Below are 16,886 nucleotides of genomic sequence, written 5' to 3'. Positions count from 1 at the left end.
ACCGGAAGTATCACGTCACTAGCCGGATTCGCTATCTGCATTTGCGTTCAGACCTGAGTCACATTTGAGCCAGTCTGGCTAGATCCACCTCCATGAGGTGGATTGAAATCCAGCTGGATATAGCAGGATTCGCAGTGTTCATACTCAGAAAAAACAGGATATATCCAGATACGGCCCAAATCCCGCTCTAGCTGGATTGATTTTCCCAGTGTGAACGGGGTCTGCACAGTAGTCTGCCTTTGACTCATTTACAGGAGGTTTATAGGAATTTCTATTTGGTGAAGCTAATAATTTCGCCGCGTGAGGACTTGTTGAAATGCGTGTCTCACTCTCAATGCCCTGCAGCCGCACCACTTAAGTTAAGAGGAATGCAAGCGGCAACGTTACGCTAAAAATGTAGTGATTTACGCTAGCCTGCTGGTGCGACTAATAGTCTGGTGCGACTTATCTATGGTTTTTCTTCTTCATTACGCATTTTTTGGCTGGTGCGACGTATACTCCCGTGCGACCTATAGTCCAGAAAATACGGTACACTCATTTAAGTCTATGGGACTGCTTAACCTCTGTGCCTTTTTTTGCTCCATCTGGTCCAAATCGCCCTGTAAGACAGGACATTCACCTGGCCAAAGCTATGTTTAGACCCTGCACTGTTGCAGCTGTCTTTTTTTAGGACCCTGACATGTGCCAAGAAAATAATACCCACACCAGCTGCCAGTGCCTGTGACAAGACAGCAAGATGGATCCATAAATTGTACATACTTACTGGCCACCTGTTAGCTGACGGTGACAATACAATAATAAAATGAGGCCATGGTGTCCTCCATATTGTATTTGCACCAGTTGTAAATCAGTCTTGTTTTGCTGTGGTGATTTGTGTCATCTCACATTTACCCCTTCATAATAGGCACAGTCGGATTAGATCACTTCTCCCTTGCCCCGGTCAAAACCCTGTATCAGTTAGCCTGATTGGCTGAGGGGCTCCTAAGCTGGCCAATCACAGAGTTAAATGGAGTTGAACCTGTCACCAGATGGGGTCCCTCTCTGCTGTTACATTATGAACTGTTGAACCCAATCAACACGTGGGCCGGTGAAGTGTGAACAAATGGGGTCACACTCAAAATATGTCAGGTGATACATATTGAGAATCACTCAGGGGGGAAATTGAGGTTTAATACACCTGTGGGGTGATTACCGGGGCACAGACTACAGGGAAATGTGTGAACTCGCCTTCTGCATGATCGCCCAAGGCTCTCGTGTAACCATAATGTGCTTGGCAGACGCTGACAAGTTGAAGTTCGCACTTTCAATACACCTACAGCTGTACAGTCAGTCAAAAATGTACTTCAGTTATCAGCTTGATAAATATTAACTGCAGTATGTGTGTGGATGCTCTCATTCATCCAGGTCGTAGTTATGTCCAAGAGTATCCTGAGGGATATTATCTGCAGTAGAGTCTTACCTTCAGTAAACACATTTTGTTCTTCCTCTGCAGTTCATGTATGCAACATGTACAGTAGAATCATTCCAAGTATTTTTTTTTTCACTGGCTTGAGTAAAAGGTGAGCAGGTATACTTGAGCTGTAGGTGGGCGATGGGTGAGTGGGTGGAGTGAAACTGAGCCTAATACGCATATTCATAGATCCACACATATATGTTAGAGTTATATCTACGCTACTTTAAGGCATGGAAGAAATATTTTAATGCCAAGATCTAGAATTTGATAAACAAGATTTAAGTTTTAGAGGATTCATAAGAGTAATTTTGTGTTCTTAGAAACACTGTTACCACATCGGGAGAAGAACAAACTTTATAAAGTGGTGAAAAGCTACTTTGCATTTCAACAGTGTGAAAAGGACCACATGTTGTTCTTGTCTGTGTTAAGTGGCAGCCTTGCTTATAGGAATGAGACTTTCTCATCACATTTAAGACACTCTATCCCTTTCTTCAAAATGAAAACAGATCAACAGAATACGCATGTGTTTAGAGCTGAAAGTACAGCACTTAGTCCTGACCTGCTCCATTCGCATGTCCCTCTGATGCCTGGTTTCCGTTGAAAACATGCAGTAGGAGACATTTCTTTTTCAGTTTTAAAGTGCAGGTTGTGACAGCTGTATACCCTCGATTTTAATTTTCTTCAAGACCTTCCATGATCACATTACAAAGATGATGAATGTGCTGTCATTAAATGCATTCACGCTTTTGAACATCCGGCCACAGCAGCCATTGAGGACTGCGGCAGCTATTACTGAACGTGCCAAGGTTAGGTGCTTAAGCCGTTAGTTTGGTGTATTTCCCTGCCAACCTTGTGTTGTTATTGCAGAGGGGGCGAAGATGAGAGAGACAGGGGATTAAACTGAACTCCCACGCAGCAGTATTACTCTATTAATCGGCTGTCTTTGTCTATCAAGGTTATAACAAGAGCCTGCTTGGTGCATGTCTGCAGGAGATGTTTCAGATCTATGTGTCTGCTGCTCTGGTCTTTCTCTTCTCAGTGTTGTCTTTTTTTTTCCGAGTTCATCTTTTACCACTCATTTATTTATTTGTTAGTTGTTCCATCTTGTCATCTCCCCCCATCTTTGTACTTTTTTCTCACACACATCCTCTCTCAGCTGAGATCGTTGATTTATATATTTATCTTCTTTATTTCATCTCCTCTTACCATCTTCTCCATTTCTGGCTCTTTCGTTCTCTGGGCGATCTGTGTTCCATGGTTTCTGTTCTTCCTCCTGCAGAGAGTTGCCTCCGCTGGAGAGCTGAAAGCTGAGAGTAACTCAGAGTAGAGCTCAGTGTTTGAGCTACACTTGACCCTTTTAGTGTGATCAGCAAGATGCCTTCTGAAAATATTATCCAGCCTCATGTTGGCAGATATTTGGTAGATATGGTGCTCTGTGAAAAAAACAACATCTCATGTCAGCTCATGTCTGCAGGTTATACAGAGTGTTTTTTTTCAGCTGCAATGATTCAGTGTACCTCATTTTTCCCTTTATCAGCATCTGCTTTATCTGCTATTGCAGATAGCAGGACACAGTGAGGATGTGATGATGATGTTAATGATGATGATGTAGCTCATCATAATGTTTTATAAACATAGATTGTATGTGATGATGGATGAATTCTCCATGGGATCATGTACAGAGGGGCTTCATAGCTCAGTCTGGTGGCTCTGGCCCGGAGTGGCTAATCGGTTGATTCAAGGGGAATCTAATCCCAGGAGATTAGATGGGTTCTACCATCTGAGGGAATTCCTTCCTCCCAAATGTTTAAGTTGGTTGAGCTCACAAGTCATCTTTTCTGCATTATACCCAACGGCATTGTAAGACCTTGCTGCTGTTTCATTTATTTAAGTTCCTCCTCCATTAGCGAGCTGGTTTGGCCCTGATCTGACTCCACCGAACTTGCACCAAATTCCATAGAGCTGGTGTGTGACTGTGAGTGCAGGTGGAGGGTGGAGTTGATGGATTTTGAGGTATGGAGCCACTTAGCCTAAATTGTGTACCTCTTTCAGTCTTTTAACAGCCAGACAGTATTTTTTTGTGTGTCTGCTGTGAAGGTGTTTGTGTGTGTGTGTTTTTTTTTTAGTCAATTTTGGGGCCAGCCTCAAGTGGCCATTTGAGTAACTGCAGAAGACTTTTTTGTACATTTTCATTTAGCAAACAGCTAAAAACCAGCCTGTCAAACTGGACAATTCACAAAAAAACTTGCAAAAAATGCAAAATATTGCATAATATTATGGTATTTGTGGTCACAAGTCTCACACCTAATATTGATGGTTAGACCCATAAAAGTTCTAACAACAGAAATATTCCATATGAGAATTTAACCATCTGTTGATCTAAACCCTTCCTCACAAGGCATCTCTGTGACCTACAGCAAAAAAGTCCATGGTGTTTGGCACAACTGTAAAACTAAACCACAAAATACAAGAGAAACATGAGTGTAAAACTGTGAATATTTATATCGACATGTGTAAAGAGTGTAAAAGAGTGTAAAGAGACACTTGACGTACAGATAAACAGTAAACTTTAAGACTTTGATTTTACACAAACCACAGTGACAGCAGAGTGTATTAATATTTCAAATACACACAACATACTGACTTTGTATCCACCTTCCCAAAGTCTGTTCATTTGTTTACCAGATTTTTTAATCCATACTGTATTCAATGATGAACATCTACTCCTGCATGGGCTGTGTTCTCTCTGTGTGTATTTAAAACCTTACTGTACAGTTTATTATTTTTTTTTCTAACCTGGAGAAGAGACATCAAAAGAAGAAAATCAACAACTTGTAGCTTTAATTTGTTGACGCTCTTCCTGTTGCCTTTCTTTATATCCTCTTATACTACGTTGGCTGGGAGAGCTCATTGCACTGCAACCGAAGAAAACACATTTAAATACAGGAAACAACAGTGTTTACAGGGACCTTGAACTGTAACAGACCTGGATGATGAAGTTATTTACCCATCAGTGGTGTTGGTAATGAGCTGGTCTGTTTTAACATCCTGGTCACATTATTATTATTATTATCAGCCTTTTGATTATTATTAGCCCACCCTGGTGCATCACTGTTTTGGGTCCTCTGGAAACATTGCTGGTGTATGCAGCTCCCTCACATTAAAGAAGATGTTGCTCCCTGAGCCACTTTCTGGTTTATCGATTCATCCTTAAGACATAATAATACTTGTAATCACAATGCAATGGCTACAAAGTTGTTGATTTTTGAAGTAGATTCACTTTAAATATATGTAATAAGTGCAATTAATGAATGATGTTCAGGAATGTAAAACAACTTGTCACTCACACATTCATATACGTTTAACCATTTGTTTCAAAATCAGACATTCATAATGGATGAATTCACTTTTAAAATCAGATTACAATAACACTTTTTCACACCATTACTCATTTATGAATGCAGAATTTAATAGCATCATCCCGGTCAAAGTTTTATTTTTGAACAAGCTCTCCTGTGTGTGTGTGTGTGTGTTCCTGGAAATACACAATGCCTTCCTGGCTCGCTGTTCCTCTGTGTTCCTCTCATTAGCATGTTGTGATATTTTCATTCCCACTGCATGGTTTTCATGGTTGGTGTTTGGCCTTTCACACATGAGTGTTTAGAGTTCATCTTCACCTTGGGATTAAGTGTATGCATTATGTATGTTTGCAGTATTTACATGTCTGTGTGTGCATTCATAAGTGCCTTTTTTCGATTTGAGCCCTAACTCAGCTGTGAGCATGCACTAATGACCATTTCTATGTCACTGTCTGTGCCTGGCTTTGTGTTTAAAGTTACCTACCAACGTGACTATCTGCGTACCTGTGTGTGTGTGTGTCTGTGTGTGCGGGTTTGTGTGCATGTAGGCGCATCCACCCAGGATTCAGATGCCATGGAGCCAGAGAAGCAGGTGGACAGCACAGTGAAGATGGCTGGAGTGATCGCGGGGATCCTCATGTTCATCATCATCCTCCTCGGAGTTGTCCTCACCTTCAAACGCAGGTGGGTTGTGACAGAGTAACAGCTTAAAGATGCTACATGTATCATGTTATATACATCCATTCTATCAAAACACAAACAAGACAGTTGCTCGACTATCAGACTTTGTGTATGAACACAAGATAGAGGCTACCAATAATCTTTATGACTATTGCTGATTAAACCTCAGAACCCCATTTTGTAATTGTTAGTCACTGTGGGCTCATGTTCACTACAATTTAAAGTACTGCACATCTATGGAAACAGAATAATCATAGCTAGAACTAAGGAGAACTAAAACATATCTTTGTGCAGTATAACGTAAACGCATGAAACAATATATAGAATACATATAGAATAAAGTGATTTGTGTTACATTTCTAATCTTAGTTTTTAAACACAAATATTGCATTGAAGGCCCATTAGAGAGTTGAACACCCTGGTGTTTTTTTGTGGGGTTTTGAGAGTTAAAAGAAAAACTACATGTAGCATCTTTAATTTATATGAAGAGGATAAAAGACATAAATTAATATATATACCTCATATTGTCAATTTGAAGTGTCCTCATACTTTATATGTGGGTAGAAATTAATATGTGCGGACAGATAGTAACAGATGCTTAATTTTACAGACATGGACCGTGGAGAAAGTAAATATCTTCAGGCGTAAAGATCTTAAAACAACATGAATGTGAAAGACTGAAGCAGAATTTAAACAGTTAAGTTAGTTTCAGTTCCAGTCAACAAAAATACTAATTTGTATTTATTAGATACATTGATAGTTTAGATTGTTAAAGCCAACTTTCATTTATTCAGGCAGTATAAAAAGTCAGAATAATGCATCAGCCTGGTGATATGCGTAATCCTCTACCCCTTAAAGGCAAAATAAATAATAATGACAAAGGTGCCCAGATATTAGATATTTACCACTTTCTTTTTGTAAGACATGCAAAGCTCTCTGTGTCTTTAACATGCACACTGGCTCGCCACCATCACCTGCCTTTCTTTTCTTTCTCTTATTCTCTTCGCTCCATCCATCAACGCCCTCACATCACCCCCCCCCCACCTCCCTCTACTCCACCTAAATCCTGCTTTCACATTTTGTTTTGCTATCACTCGCATTGGTTTGATTTTTGTGTGTGTCATCATTTTGTGTGCCACAAACTTTACTGTTTTTACAATCTGTGTTTGTCTTTGGTGCACACAGAACTGTGCACTATTAAAAAAAATTACAGCAATGCAAAGGGAGATTATAAAGATATTAAAATGTGTGTAGTGTTTTAAACTACATGCACTAATAAAACAGCCACAGGGAGGTGAATCTGAAAACATCCAGACATGAGGATTACTTGGCCTGACTGCCTAAGGCGGTGCAAGCAAACATCCAAATAAATAACTATGTTGACTTAAAACTGCTGGACTGTTTTCAGAAGGAATTGACAAACACTGATGATGGTTTGATCAGTATTATAAATCAGTACTTAGATTATTTGAAAGGAAAATGATGTTGACTGTTGCCAGAAGACTCTGTGAATACAGGAGTGTAAAATATTTGTAAAAGCTGCAGTGCAGAACAATTCATTTTAATACTGAATGTCTGTTACATTCAAGTGGTTGCCAAAAGAAATAACATTATATGTATGAAGCCTATCAGGTTAATGTGTTCTGTGCATTCTGTTTACCAGAGTCTTAAATCTGTGGTGACATCAATAGAGAGGCTAAAAGGTGGTGACTGTAACTGTACTGACTGTACTGCATAAACCAAGTCGGCCAGCAACACTTTTTTATTAGTGGGTTTGGTAGGTCCAAGCTGGATTGACTTTGCTTATCTCCCATCTGTGTCATCACAGCAGCAGGTGTACCTCACTGTTATATTTTCACATTCAGCAACAATGTGTTAATCACACTTGGAGGAAAACCCTGTCATCGCTACAATATTTAAAGTAAAACAAGACTCAAGTCAACCTTTTTAGATGATGTCCGGTTAGGGCTTAATAACTAAAACCGGATGCACGCATGCAAAATCTTACTTTCAGTGTTTGGGAGATAATTTCCTCACTTACAAGCTGCCATTGTCAGCACTGTAAAAAGCAAATGAAGGTTATATAAACATACTGTAACTTCCTCTTTTCCATGGAGGCTTTGAATTTTATGCGACTAATATAGCACTCGCAATTAGAATTTCTAGTCCATCTCAACCACAATAACACATTTGAGCCCGAATACACAAATGATACACATGCACAGCACGGAAAAGTCAGAGATAGCTCATTGATAGTCTGAATATAACATTACAACCAATACAATGGAACAAAAGAGGTCTGGGAGTCAGACAAGGCATCGGGTCAGTTAGCAATGATAATCAGAGGCTAACACCGGCTAACAGAGAATATCCCAAACAGCAAGAGGATAAAAATCCATGAGATGCAAAGGAGGAAATTGCAGGATGTAGGAAGAAAGGTGTAGGTAGAGACTTCAGAGGAGGGTGCAGACAGAAAGGTAAAGAGGGGAGAAAAATGTATGAGGCTTGAAAAATATGAAAATTGAAAAGCAGGCAGCACTGGTTAACCTTGGGGTCAAGTGAAAATGCTAATCAGATGCTAACCAGGCTAACAGGGCATAATATACATAAAAAAAGCCAATTAGAGGGCAAACATCTCTGCAGTGGTGCAAAGAAAAAGAGAAATGAAGCAGCAGGAAAAGAAGGAAGCTGTTGGGATGCTGTTCAGATGTTCACATGAACCCGGGCCGGCACTCGGCAATAAAGGTCCCACACAGGTCAAACAAAGTCATGGCGCACATATGAAAATATGGCAGAGAGAAGACCCACGAGGGATATGGAGGTGATCACAGCATGAAGAAAAAGACAGAAAGAGTAAATTAGAAGGAAGACAGTAGAAAGGTGTATGAGAGAGACAGAGTCATACTAAGTGATGGGGAGGAATCATGGTGACACATGACAGGAAAATAAAGATACAATTCATGCAGACAGTGGGAGGATTCTCATTTCTTATCCCCTTTTCATGGGTCATCTATATTTTATGCAACACTTTAGCCAGAGCAGATAGATTTTTTTTTTAACTGTGTTTAACATGGCTTTCAAACCCTATAAATTATTCTGTGATAAAACTTTGTCCAGAAGTGAACACGCACTGCTGTCCAATTAATCATTTAAAGCACCATTACACATGTTCCAAATGGACTCTTTGTGTATGTGTGTGTGTATGTGTGTGTTTTGTTAAGGAAAGCCTGGCCGTGTTTCTGATAATGTAAAAGTGAATATAACTGGACATGGCTGAAGCCTTAATGGGGATTCAGTGTTTCCACAGCCAGGTGCCCCTGAGGGGTCAAACAAACAGCACCAGAAGATACACTTTTCATAAAAAGGTTGAGAGGAGAAGTGATGAATAAGGAATGATATCTGACACTCCCTAAATAGTGGGTAATGTTTGTGTGTGTGTGTGATGCCGGAGAAGCAGACCTTATCCATCCAACTTGAGAAGAGGTGACTGCAAGTTGAAAACTATGTGGCTATACTGCCTTTTTTAGAAGCTTTTTAAAATTCATGCTTTAGTCAAATTTCATGCGTTGTATTTTATCTGAAGCTCACCCCTGCAACACATCCTCATACAGAAACAACAGAATAAGTAGATCGCCATATGAAATTTTACTATAATGATACATTACTTTTTATAAAAATAGAAACTGGTTTCTTTCCCACTTTTCCCACTTTAAAACTGCTTGGTTAGGTGTAGACAAACCTTTCTCAATGCAACAACCAAAAGATATGTTAGCAGGAGGAAGATGCATTGTGTAAATAGATCTGACCCCCGATGTTGTTTTTGTAGGTATGTAGGGTTGCCCCTGGCTATGCAATGCTTTTGCAGCTGGGCTGGTGAACATGCCCTTTTACATTAGCTGCTGTGTTTGAGCCTTTAAGGTGTTTGAATTATTAATTCCAAACCTTACCTGTAGGGCTTCCCCTGAATTTAAAGGTTTTGACAAATAAGGCAGAAGCAGAGGCAGACAATCCATAAAGAGTAATCTGTACATTTGTCTCATGTGTATGTGCACATAAGAAAACAACAACAAATTTACATGAAATGTAGTCTAAAGGGAAAAAAACAGGAATTAAATCAGGAACTTCAGGGACCAGGTACTCACTAGATGAGTATGGTGACATTACAGGTAGAAACAAGGTAAACGGATTGTCATGTGGTCTATACTGATAACATATAGAGACTGTAGATGTCCAATGAGGTGCTGTTTGTATAGCAATGGGCCTGCCACAAGCTAAACTGCTGCTAGATGAAACAGGAGTTGGGTCCTTGTGCAAGCCATACACACATGCATCATACTCACACACGTATGGTGCATGTGTGCGAAGTCAAAGCGCAGTGAAGACAGTGTGTATTCAACATGTACTACACACGTTCATTTGTAAACAACAGGCATCTGATCATCATGATCTTAGCATTTTGTCAGCGTATTTAGTGGAACTGTGTGTGTGGGAGAGGGAGAGAAAAAACATAGAATGTGTGTTCCCTTGTGTGCGTCAGTCTGAGTTGTGTACATCCCTTTGCCAAGCAGTGATTGTTTTGTTCACTTCTGGAACGTTTGTGCGACTGTGAGTGACGGCCTGATTCTCCTCCTGAGGCATTTGACGCCGTTATTTGTGGGGTTGGAGCTGTGGAATTGTTGCACACATGAGAACGCTGACAGACTGAGAAACAGTGGGATCTCCAGATGGGTCTTCAGGCACAGACTCGCTGCTTTTTGGACAAACACAGACACAAAAATATTTCAATCTATTCTCAAGACTCTTCAGTGGCCTTGGTAGCAGCACTTCATTTAAGTTTCTCTGTGGTTCAGTTTAAAAAACACTTTTCTGAGTGATTGTACATAAAAAAAACTTTCCCTGCATTATTAGAGTTGATATTTTCCCACACAATCCTTGCCACCTTAGCTGAAGATGAAATAATAGTGGGTAGATGTAGTACAGCTGCAGGAGGTCACATTTTGTATATATTCAGCATACTTTGATCTTCTCTCTAAGCAATAATTAGCTGATTTTTATTGTGTGATGTGGTGTTTAACTTTGATCTACTATTACTAAGGGTTAATGTACATGAACATTGCTAAACAAGTTCAGGATCTGCTATTATAAAGGTGTTATTCACTCAGTCAGAAACTTAAACAATTGTCAGCCCAGTCTGATTATGTGTACAGAGACATTTTTCTTCACCACAGAGCTGAAGGCCGGTCGTTGTGGCCTTTGCAGTGACTGCTCTATTACCTGAGTGTACTTTAGGTATAAAAATTTTCAAACAGGAACCCCACAAATATCCTCAGGCTTAAATTACACCAGGCAGAACCAAGCAATTGCTAGCAACATGAAGCACTGAGTTTGTTGTAGCTCCCAGTTATGAGTCAGCGGGTTCAGCAAAGGTTTCTGCAAAGCCGGTCCCTCTCACAGACCGTACTGAAGGCCTGGCGTATTAATTAATTGATTTTTCAGGAAAGATTGCTGCCATGTTCCCAAATGAGACATCATCATTGTTTTTTTGTACTTAGACTGATCCATTTCGGCTACCAGTCACCTTCCTCCTTTACTAGCTCTTATCATCTGAGCAGCAATAACAATAACATTTATTGTTTTTTTGTTGTTTTCATGCACATCTAGTCACATTTCCTCCCTCTCTCAGATACCTACAAATCCCTTGACTGAGTTCGTAATCAGAAACACAAAGGATTTAATTGGAGAGCTTCTTGCAACTGAATGACAGTGTAAAATGGGTTTTCTGTGCACCGTACAGCTTCTTGTCCACTCTAAGCTTTTCTTCTCACCACTCTTGAGGGATTTAACCGATGTTTTCTTGCACCACCTGATTCTTGTTTTCTTTGTAAAGTGTCCATGGGCTCCCATTTGACAAATTGCTCATGTCACACATAAAACTCTGGGATTTCTACCAGTTACAGTCCATGTTTGAAATGTGTCACCTTGATAAATCCTACTCTTTATATATATATATATATATATATATATATATATATATATATATATATATATATATATATATATATATATATATATATATATATATATAACTTGACAGCACCCTCGCTTGGAAACTGACTGAAGTCCACACACTTTGTGCACATTGTGGTGATTTATGCTACAACAGAAAGTCTGCTTTTTCAGCTCATGTGGGGCAGGTCTGATCTTTTCATGGCTGCCGAAACAGATAAAAATCAAATTAAATCTGTTTCTCAACTCTTTAGCCTGACACTGCTCTTTCTCTCAACACAGACACGCTGGTATGTGCAACAAATTTATGTTAATGAGAGCAGAGGCACCGTAGATGAGATGAAGTACTGGACCTATCTGTGGCCCAACATTTACCTTGTGACATTTTTATTTGTACACATTTATTTATTTATATATTCAAATTAAGTTCGCTTTGGGTCCAACTGTACCCAACAGGACACCTATCTATAGTGTCAACACAAAAAACAAAAATACGAGTGCATGAATGAAACATTGCAGATGAAACCGATGTCTTTCTCACCACAACCTCTCTGACTCGAGTCTCACGCCCTTTTATGTCTCTCTCTATGTTCCTGTTTCCTGTCTTTGGCTCCACCCCTTCCTCTCCCGTCCTGTACCTGCCTTGCCCTTGCTCCGATAGAGAGATTCACACATGGAGAACTCTGAGCGTGGGGTATTGTATGTTTACTTCTAGCCATGAATGCATCCACTTCGTTCCTCACTGTGACTCTCACCTCGGTTTTACTATTTTTGTTTGTTTTTATTTTGTATTTTTTTTCCACCAAATGCATCTTACTGCTAGAAGCTGCTCCTGGAAAATGGATGTGATACATTGCAGAGAAAATATTTGGTCACTTTGAAATCATTAAGTGTGTTGATAGAATCTGATGAAATTATGTGCTATTTTTCACTTTGAAGAAGTGAAAAGAGCAAATACCTCATTTTGGAATAAAGATCAGTTTCAGCTTGGGACTGTGCTCGTGCTGTGCACCTTTTAACAGTAATAATGTGCTGACAGTGTGCACATACTCTTGGTAATTGCTTTTTTTTTCCAAATCTCAGCATTGTTTAAAAGCGCCACGGAATGTGCTGTTCTAAGCAACACATGAAGTTGTTTTGGGAGCTACACATCCGTTTTCTCTGAGAGCATGAAACATGATAATATTTTAGACTCTGTGGCTCACATGTCATTTTCTCTTGGTTGTTATCACACCGAGAAACCACAAGGAGTTTAAGCTTATTCTTTGTTATTATAGAAGCCATTATAGAAGTCCTCATTCTTTTGTATATTAGCATTTGTTTTTGTGAAATTGTGTCAGGGCAGTGACATTTTAGCAGAGTATTTGGGTTTGAATGGGACTTTTAAAATGGCACGGTAATGTTTTGCTGCTATTAATCACTAGTCAGACTAATGTAAAATGCTTTTGGTAACCCCCCCCCCTGTATTTTTGGTCATTTTCCCTGTCATTTGTGCATCGATGCCATCACTTTATTTGCTTGTCAAAAGTGCTCATTTAAAAATCCATTCATTATCTCTGAGGACCCCGTGTCCTCTGTGTGGTGAAAGATGTTTGGATTGTCTCTCCCTAATCATTTTTGCTTTTGATGCATTGTCGGTACTTCTCTTATTTGCATATAAAAAAAAATACATATCATACATGGAAAGACGAGAGATCGGGCATTGTTCCACATTCTCTTCAGATGGAGGGAGTCTCAGCAAACAATTAATGTGGGAAGTTTCAGAAGCAATGATGATACCAGTGAGCCAGCTCCAATATTAGCAAAAGGTTAAATAATTAGTGCAACTTTGTAGGTTTGAAATGATGCGTTTGGCTTCAACAAATAAAACACAAGGTGGGAGATTAAGAGGGAGATATCTGAAAATATATTTGCCGAATGATATGCGGCATTTCACAAATATCTCCACCCACACTGTTCCGGGCTCAAGGATGATCCACTCTGTGCACTGTGTCACGGTCGCTAATGCTTTGGAGTCCTCCAATGTAACCCCCTGTCTGCATTTAAAGTTACACACACCCCCATGTACCTGAACACTCGCTACTGAGTTTTCTGAAGAAAATTTAAATGTACGTAGTTGTGGTGACGGTATAAATATTTAGAGTGATAAGGCTTTACACAACGTGTCCTTAAACACTAAGCACCTGGAGACAACTTTATATTGGTCCTACATAATTAAAATTGAATTGAATTAATGACAGAAAGGATTGATTGACAGTTTATGATCACATTGCCAAAGTTGCATAAAGACAGAATCCAAATTCATTTTGATTTGTTTGCGGTGCCTAATTACGTGTTTATGTTTAGGAAAAGTTCATGATTTAGTTAAAACACACAAATATATATATATATATATATATATATATATATACATATATATATATATATATATACATATATATATACATATACACATATACGCACACACACACATACCTATATATATATACATATATATATATAGGTATGTGTGTGTGTGTGTGTATATGTGTATATGTATTGCAATTCTGCCGTTACCTTAATTCTGTCTAAGTCAGCAGTAATCAAACCTTTACTTTAAATGTGGATTTGAAATGTGGAGATGCCCTCTGACACCACCACTGTGGCTCTTATTTCATTTGGAAAATTATCAGATTGCCCTTACCTGCAGTTTTTGTATGCACTTAAATTACCCCCCATCCACTTGACCCACTGTAAAAAAGTCAAGAAATAAATGATGAACCTTCACACTGAGACAGTGAAAAGGACACATCTTCTCTTACAGGCAATGTACTGTCCCCCCGGGACATCTCAGTATATGACAAGAGAAAAGAGGCGATTAGTAACTGATGTCAGCCCAGGGAATGGACTCAGACTCGATCCACTGCAAATGGCAGACTCTTACAAAGCCAAGTGGTCTGAAGAGACAGAGGGAGACAGTGTGTGTGTCTGTGTGTCTGAGTGCGCTGCTGGACTGAGACTTACAGTCTACAAATTGGGGGAAATTACATGGACCCATCCAGATGCACACACACATTACAAAGTCTTGAGTGCTTCCATGCTGAACTTTGCCTATTCTTAGATAATTTAGTAGTGTTAACAGAGACACACTTGGAGACACACACACACACACACTCTCACAACAGAGCTGGACCTGACCCCGATTCTGCAGATGTGACACACTGCTGAATAATGGACTCTGCAGCTTGCTGAGATAAATGCTTGATTGTCCACTTACAGCTTTGTTAAAATGGGCGATGGCATTTACACACTCACACAGATGTGCAAAAACTGTATGATCACACACGTAAACTGGGGCAACAACACTTTAAGTAACAATCTTATTTTGACCTTTATTCCTCTTGGTTATGAAACCATCTCACATTCTAGTTTTAATTGCAAAGAATCCAGAGGGGAACTGCTAAACAAAGCTGTGAGTAGTGATAGTTGTTGCTCAATAACAATATGCTACTAATAAGACACTATTATGAAGCATCTAGTAATGTTACAGCCTCAAGTGTTTATTTGCTGTAACAATACTTCACATGTCTTAATTAGAATTTACACCAAATATGACAGTAATCAGGTTGAAGTTGAGTGGTGCAGGGTGTTTAGGTGGCAATGTCTTATCCTGAGTATGCTCTTATTTCGGTTGATATCAGAATATTGCTGTGCATGCAATTACAGTGAGTGTCTTTGGTGGGAACTAAACCTCATCAAATCTTCAAATGAGGTCAGTCATAATACATACAATCTGTTTATATTAGATGCAGTTAAACTTTAATAGATAAGAAAACTTCCTCCAACAGAGGAATAATTTGTTCTGACGTCTATTTATGATAAAAGTAATTTTCATGTGTCCTTATTTGTACCTATGTCCACATGCATTTGGCTTGTTGTCTAATTAGGGGTGTTATATCAGTGCTAATGAACTAAATATAAAGAGAAACTTCAAGACTTGTATCTTCAGACTTGTATTCATGAACTCACTTTTCAACAAATTTGACTTTTCCACACATACATATATTGAAGACATTTTGCTAACATGCTTATGTTGCATACACTTATGTTCCACCCATCCTGTCTGTTTGATTGGATGAGATTAGTTACTAATAACCTCCAGTGACAGCAGTATGTTCTACTGTTAACAAATGGGCTTATGTTCCAGTTTGCGTATGTCCTGGTGCCAGCCCGTGGGTGTTCACATGACAGATTGTACGCTAGTGTACATGTGCAGATATTTTTCATCCAACCCAAAAGCCTTTTCTACTTTCCTTTATGACACGCTATTTATAGGTATGATAAACAGCAGCCATGTTGTCAGTGTGAAGGTTTGTGAGAGCTCTTAGTGTGTGTGTGTGTGTATTTTAAGCTGATAGTATTCATTTAAGTCCACGATAGAAGCAGCAGTGCTTTGGATTGGAACATTTCTAGGATCTTCCTGCTAGATGGAAAATTGAGGAGCTTGAGATGTTTACTGAAATGTTTGACTTTTGAGATGACACTATTTATACCGTCTCCTTCATCTATGGCAGATGCTCGGGAACATTGTGTAGCGTCCTTGTAGTACCATGTTTTTAGACATGCTTCTCCACCTTTAGCAGGTTTGGTTTTCAGAACAGTCATTCATATCTGAGAGAATTTCTGAAGGTCCAAATGAATTAAAACTCATTCGCTGCCAGGAAAAAAGCATTGGCCTGCCTTTAATACGTGCTATACAAGTAGTCACCACATTGTTTACATTCCTGCAGGAGTAATGAGTCACTCCCGCTCTGTTTGCTGACATTTTGTTGACATGTTACACAGGTGCAAGGAAAAAGTGTGAAATGTAATACAGATGCTACTTTCACCCAGTTGATTGATGACAAATATGCTATTAAGACATGACATGAATGATTTAAACATTGAAATGATCTATTTGAAGCCAAAACATGTTATTTTACTTACCTGAAACAGGAAGTAAAAAGAAAAATGCAGTCAAAAAAATGTCAACATGAATGTAAAGTTTAAAATGGAATCTTTCACCAAAGCAATCTGTATGCATGGCCTTTGCTGATCTTTAAACTACTAAATGACTGTTCTCACATTCCATAGGAATATGGCCATGCAATCAATCAGTAGTTTTTTTTTTTTCAATTTTTGCTGAATCTAGGTATAATTGCCCCTACACACACACACACACACAAGGATATTCATTAACTTTCATACAGTGACATCACGCCCTCTCTCTCTATCTCTCTCTCTCCCACACACAGTCATTCACAGCCTGGTGGAGTGTTTTTTCTACGCCGTATTAATATTTATGACCAGTTTTAACGGCTGTGGCTTTTACAGCTGGGCTCTCAGCGCTCTGCACTTTATTAATATCA

The 16,886-nt window shown here is 39.2% G+C and overlaps 1 protein-coding gene across 1 annotated transcript in view; it reads left to right on the top strand.

Moving 5' to 3' along the window:
• The window catches only part of LOC114435463 (receptor-type tyrosine-protein phosphatase T-like), a 96,658-nt gene that overhangs the window by 12,066 nt on the left and 67,706 nt on the right, over nt 1–16,886 (top strand). The window contains exons 4-5 of the mRNA XM_028405139.1: nt 5,361–5,496; nt 12,161–12,193. Of these exons, the coding sequence (XP_028260940.1) occupies nt 5,361–5,496; nt 12,161–12,193 (169 nt within the window). The remainder of the gene's footprint in view (nt 1–5,360; nt 5,497–12,160; nt 12,194–16,886) is intronic.

Source organism: Parambassis ranga, chromosome 5 (assembly GCF_900634625.1).
Source record: "Parambassis ranga chromosome 5, fParRan2.1, whole genome shotgun sequence".
Taxonomy (NCBI): Eukaryota; Metazoa; Chordata; class Actinopteri; family Ambassidae; genus Parambassis; species Parambassis ranga.
The sequence above is the reverse complement of the archived record's forward strand: the minus strand, read 5'-3'. Positions and strand labels throughout refer to the sequence as shown.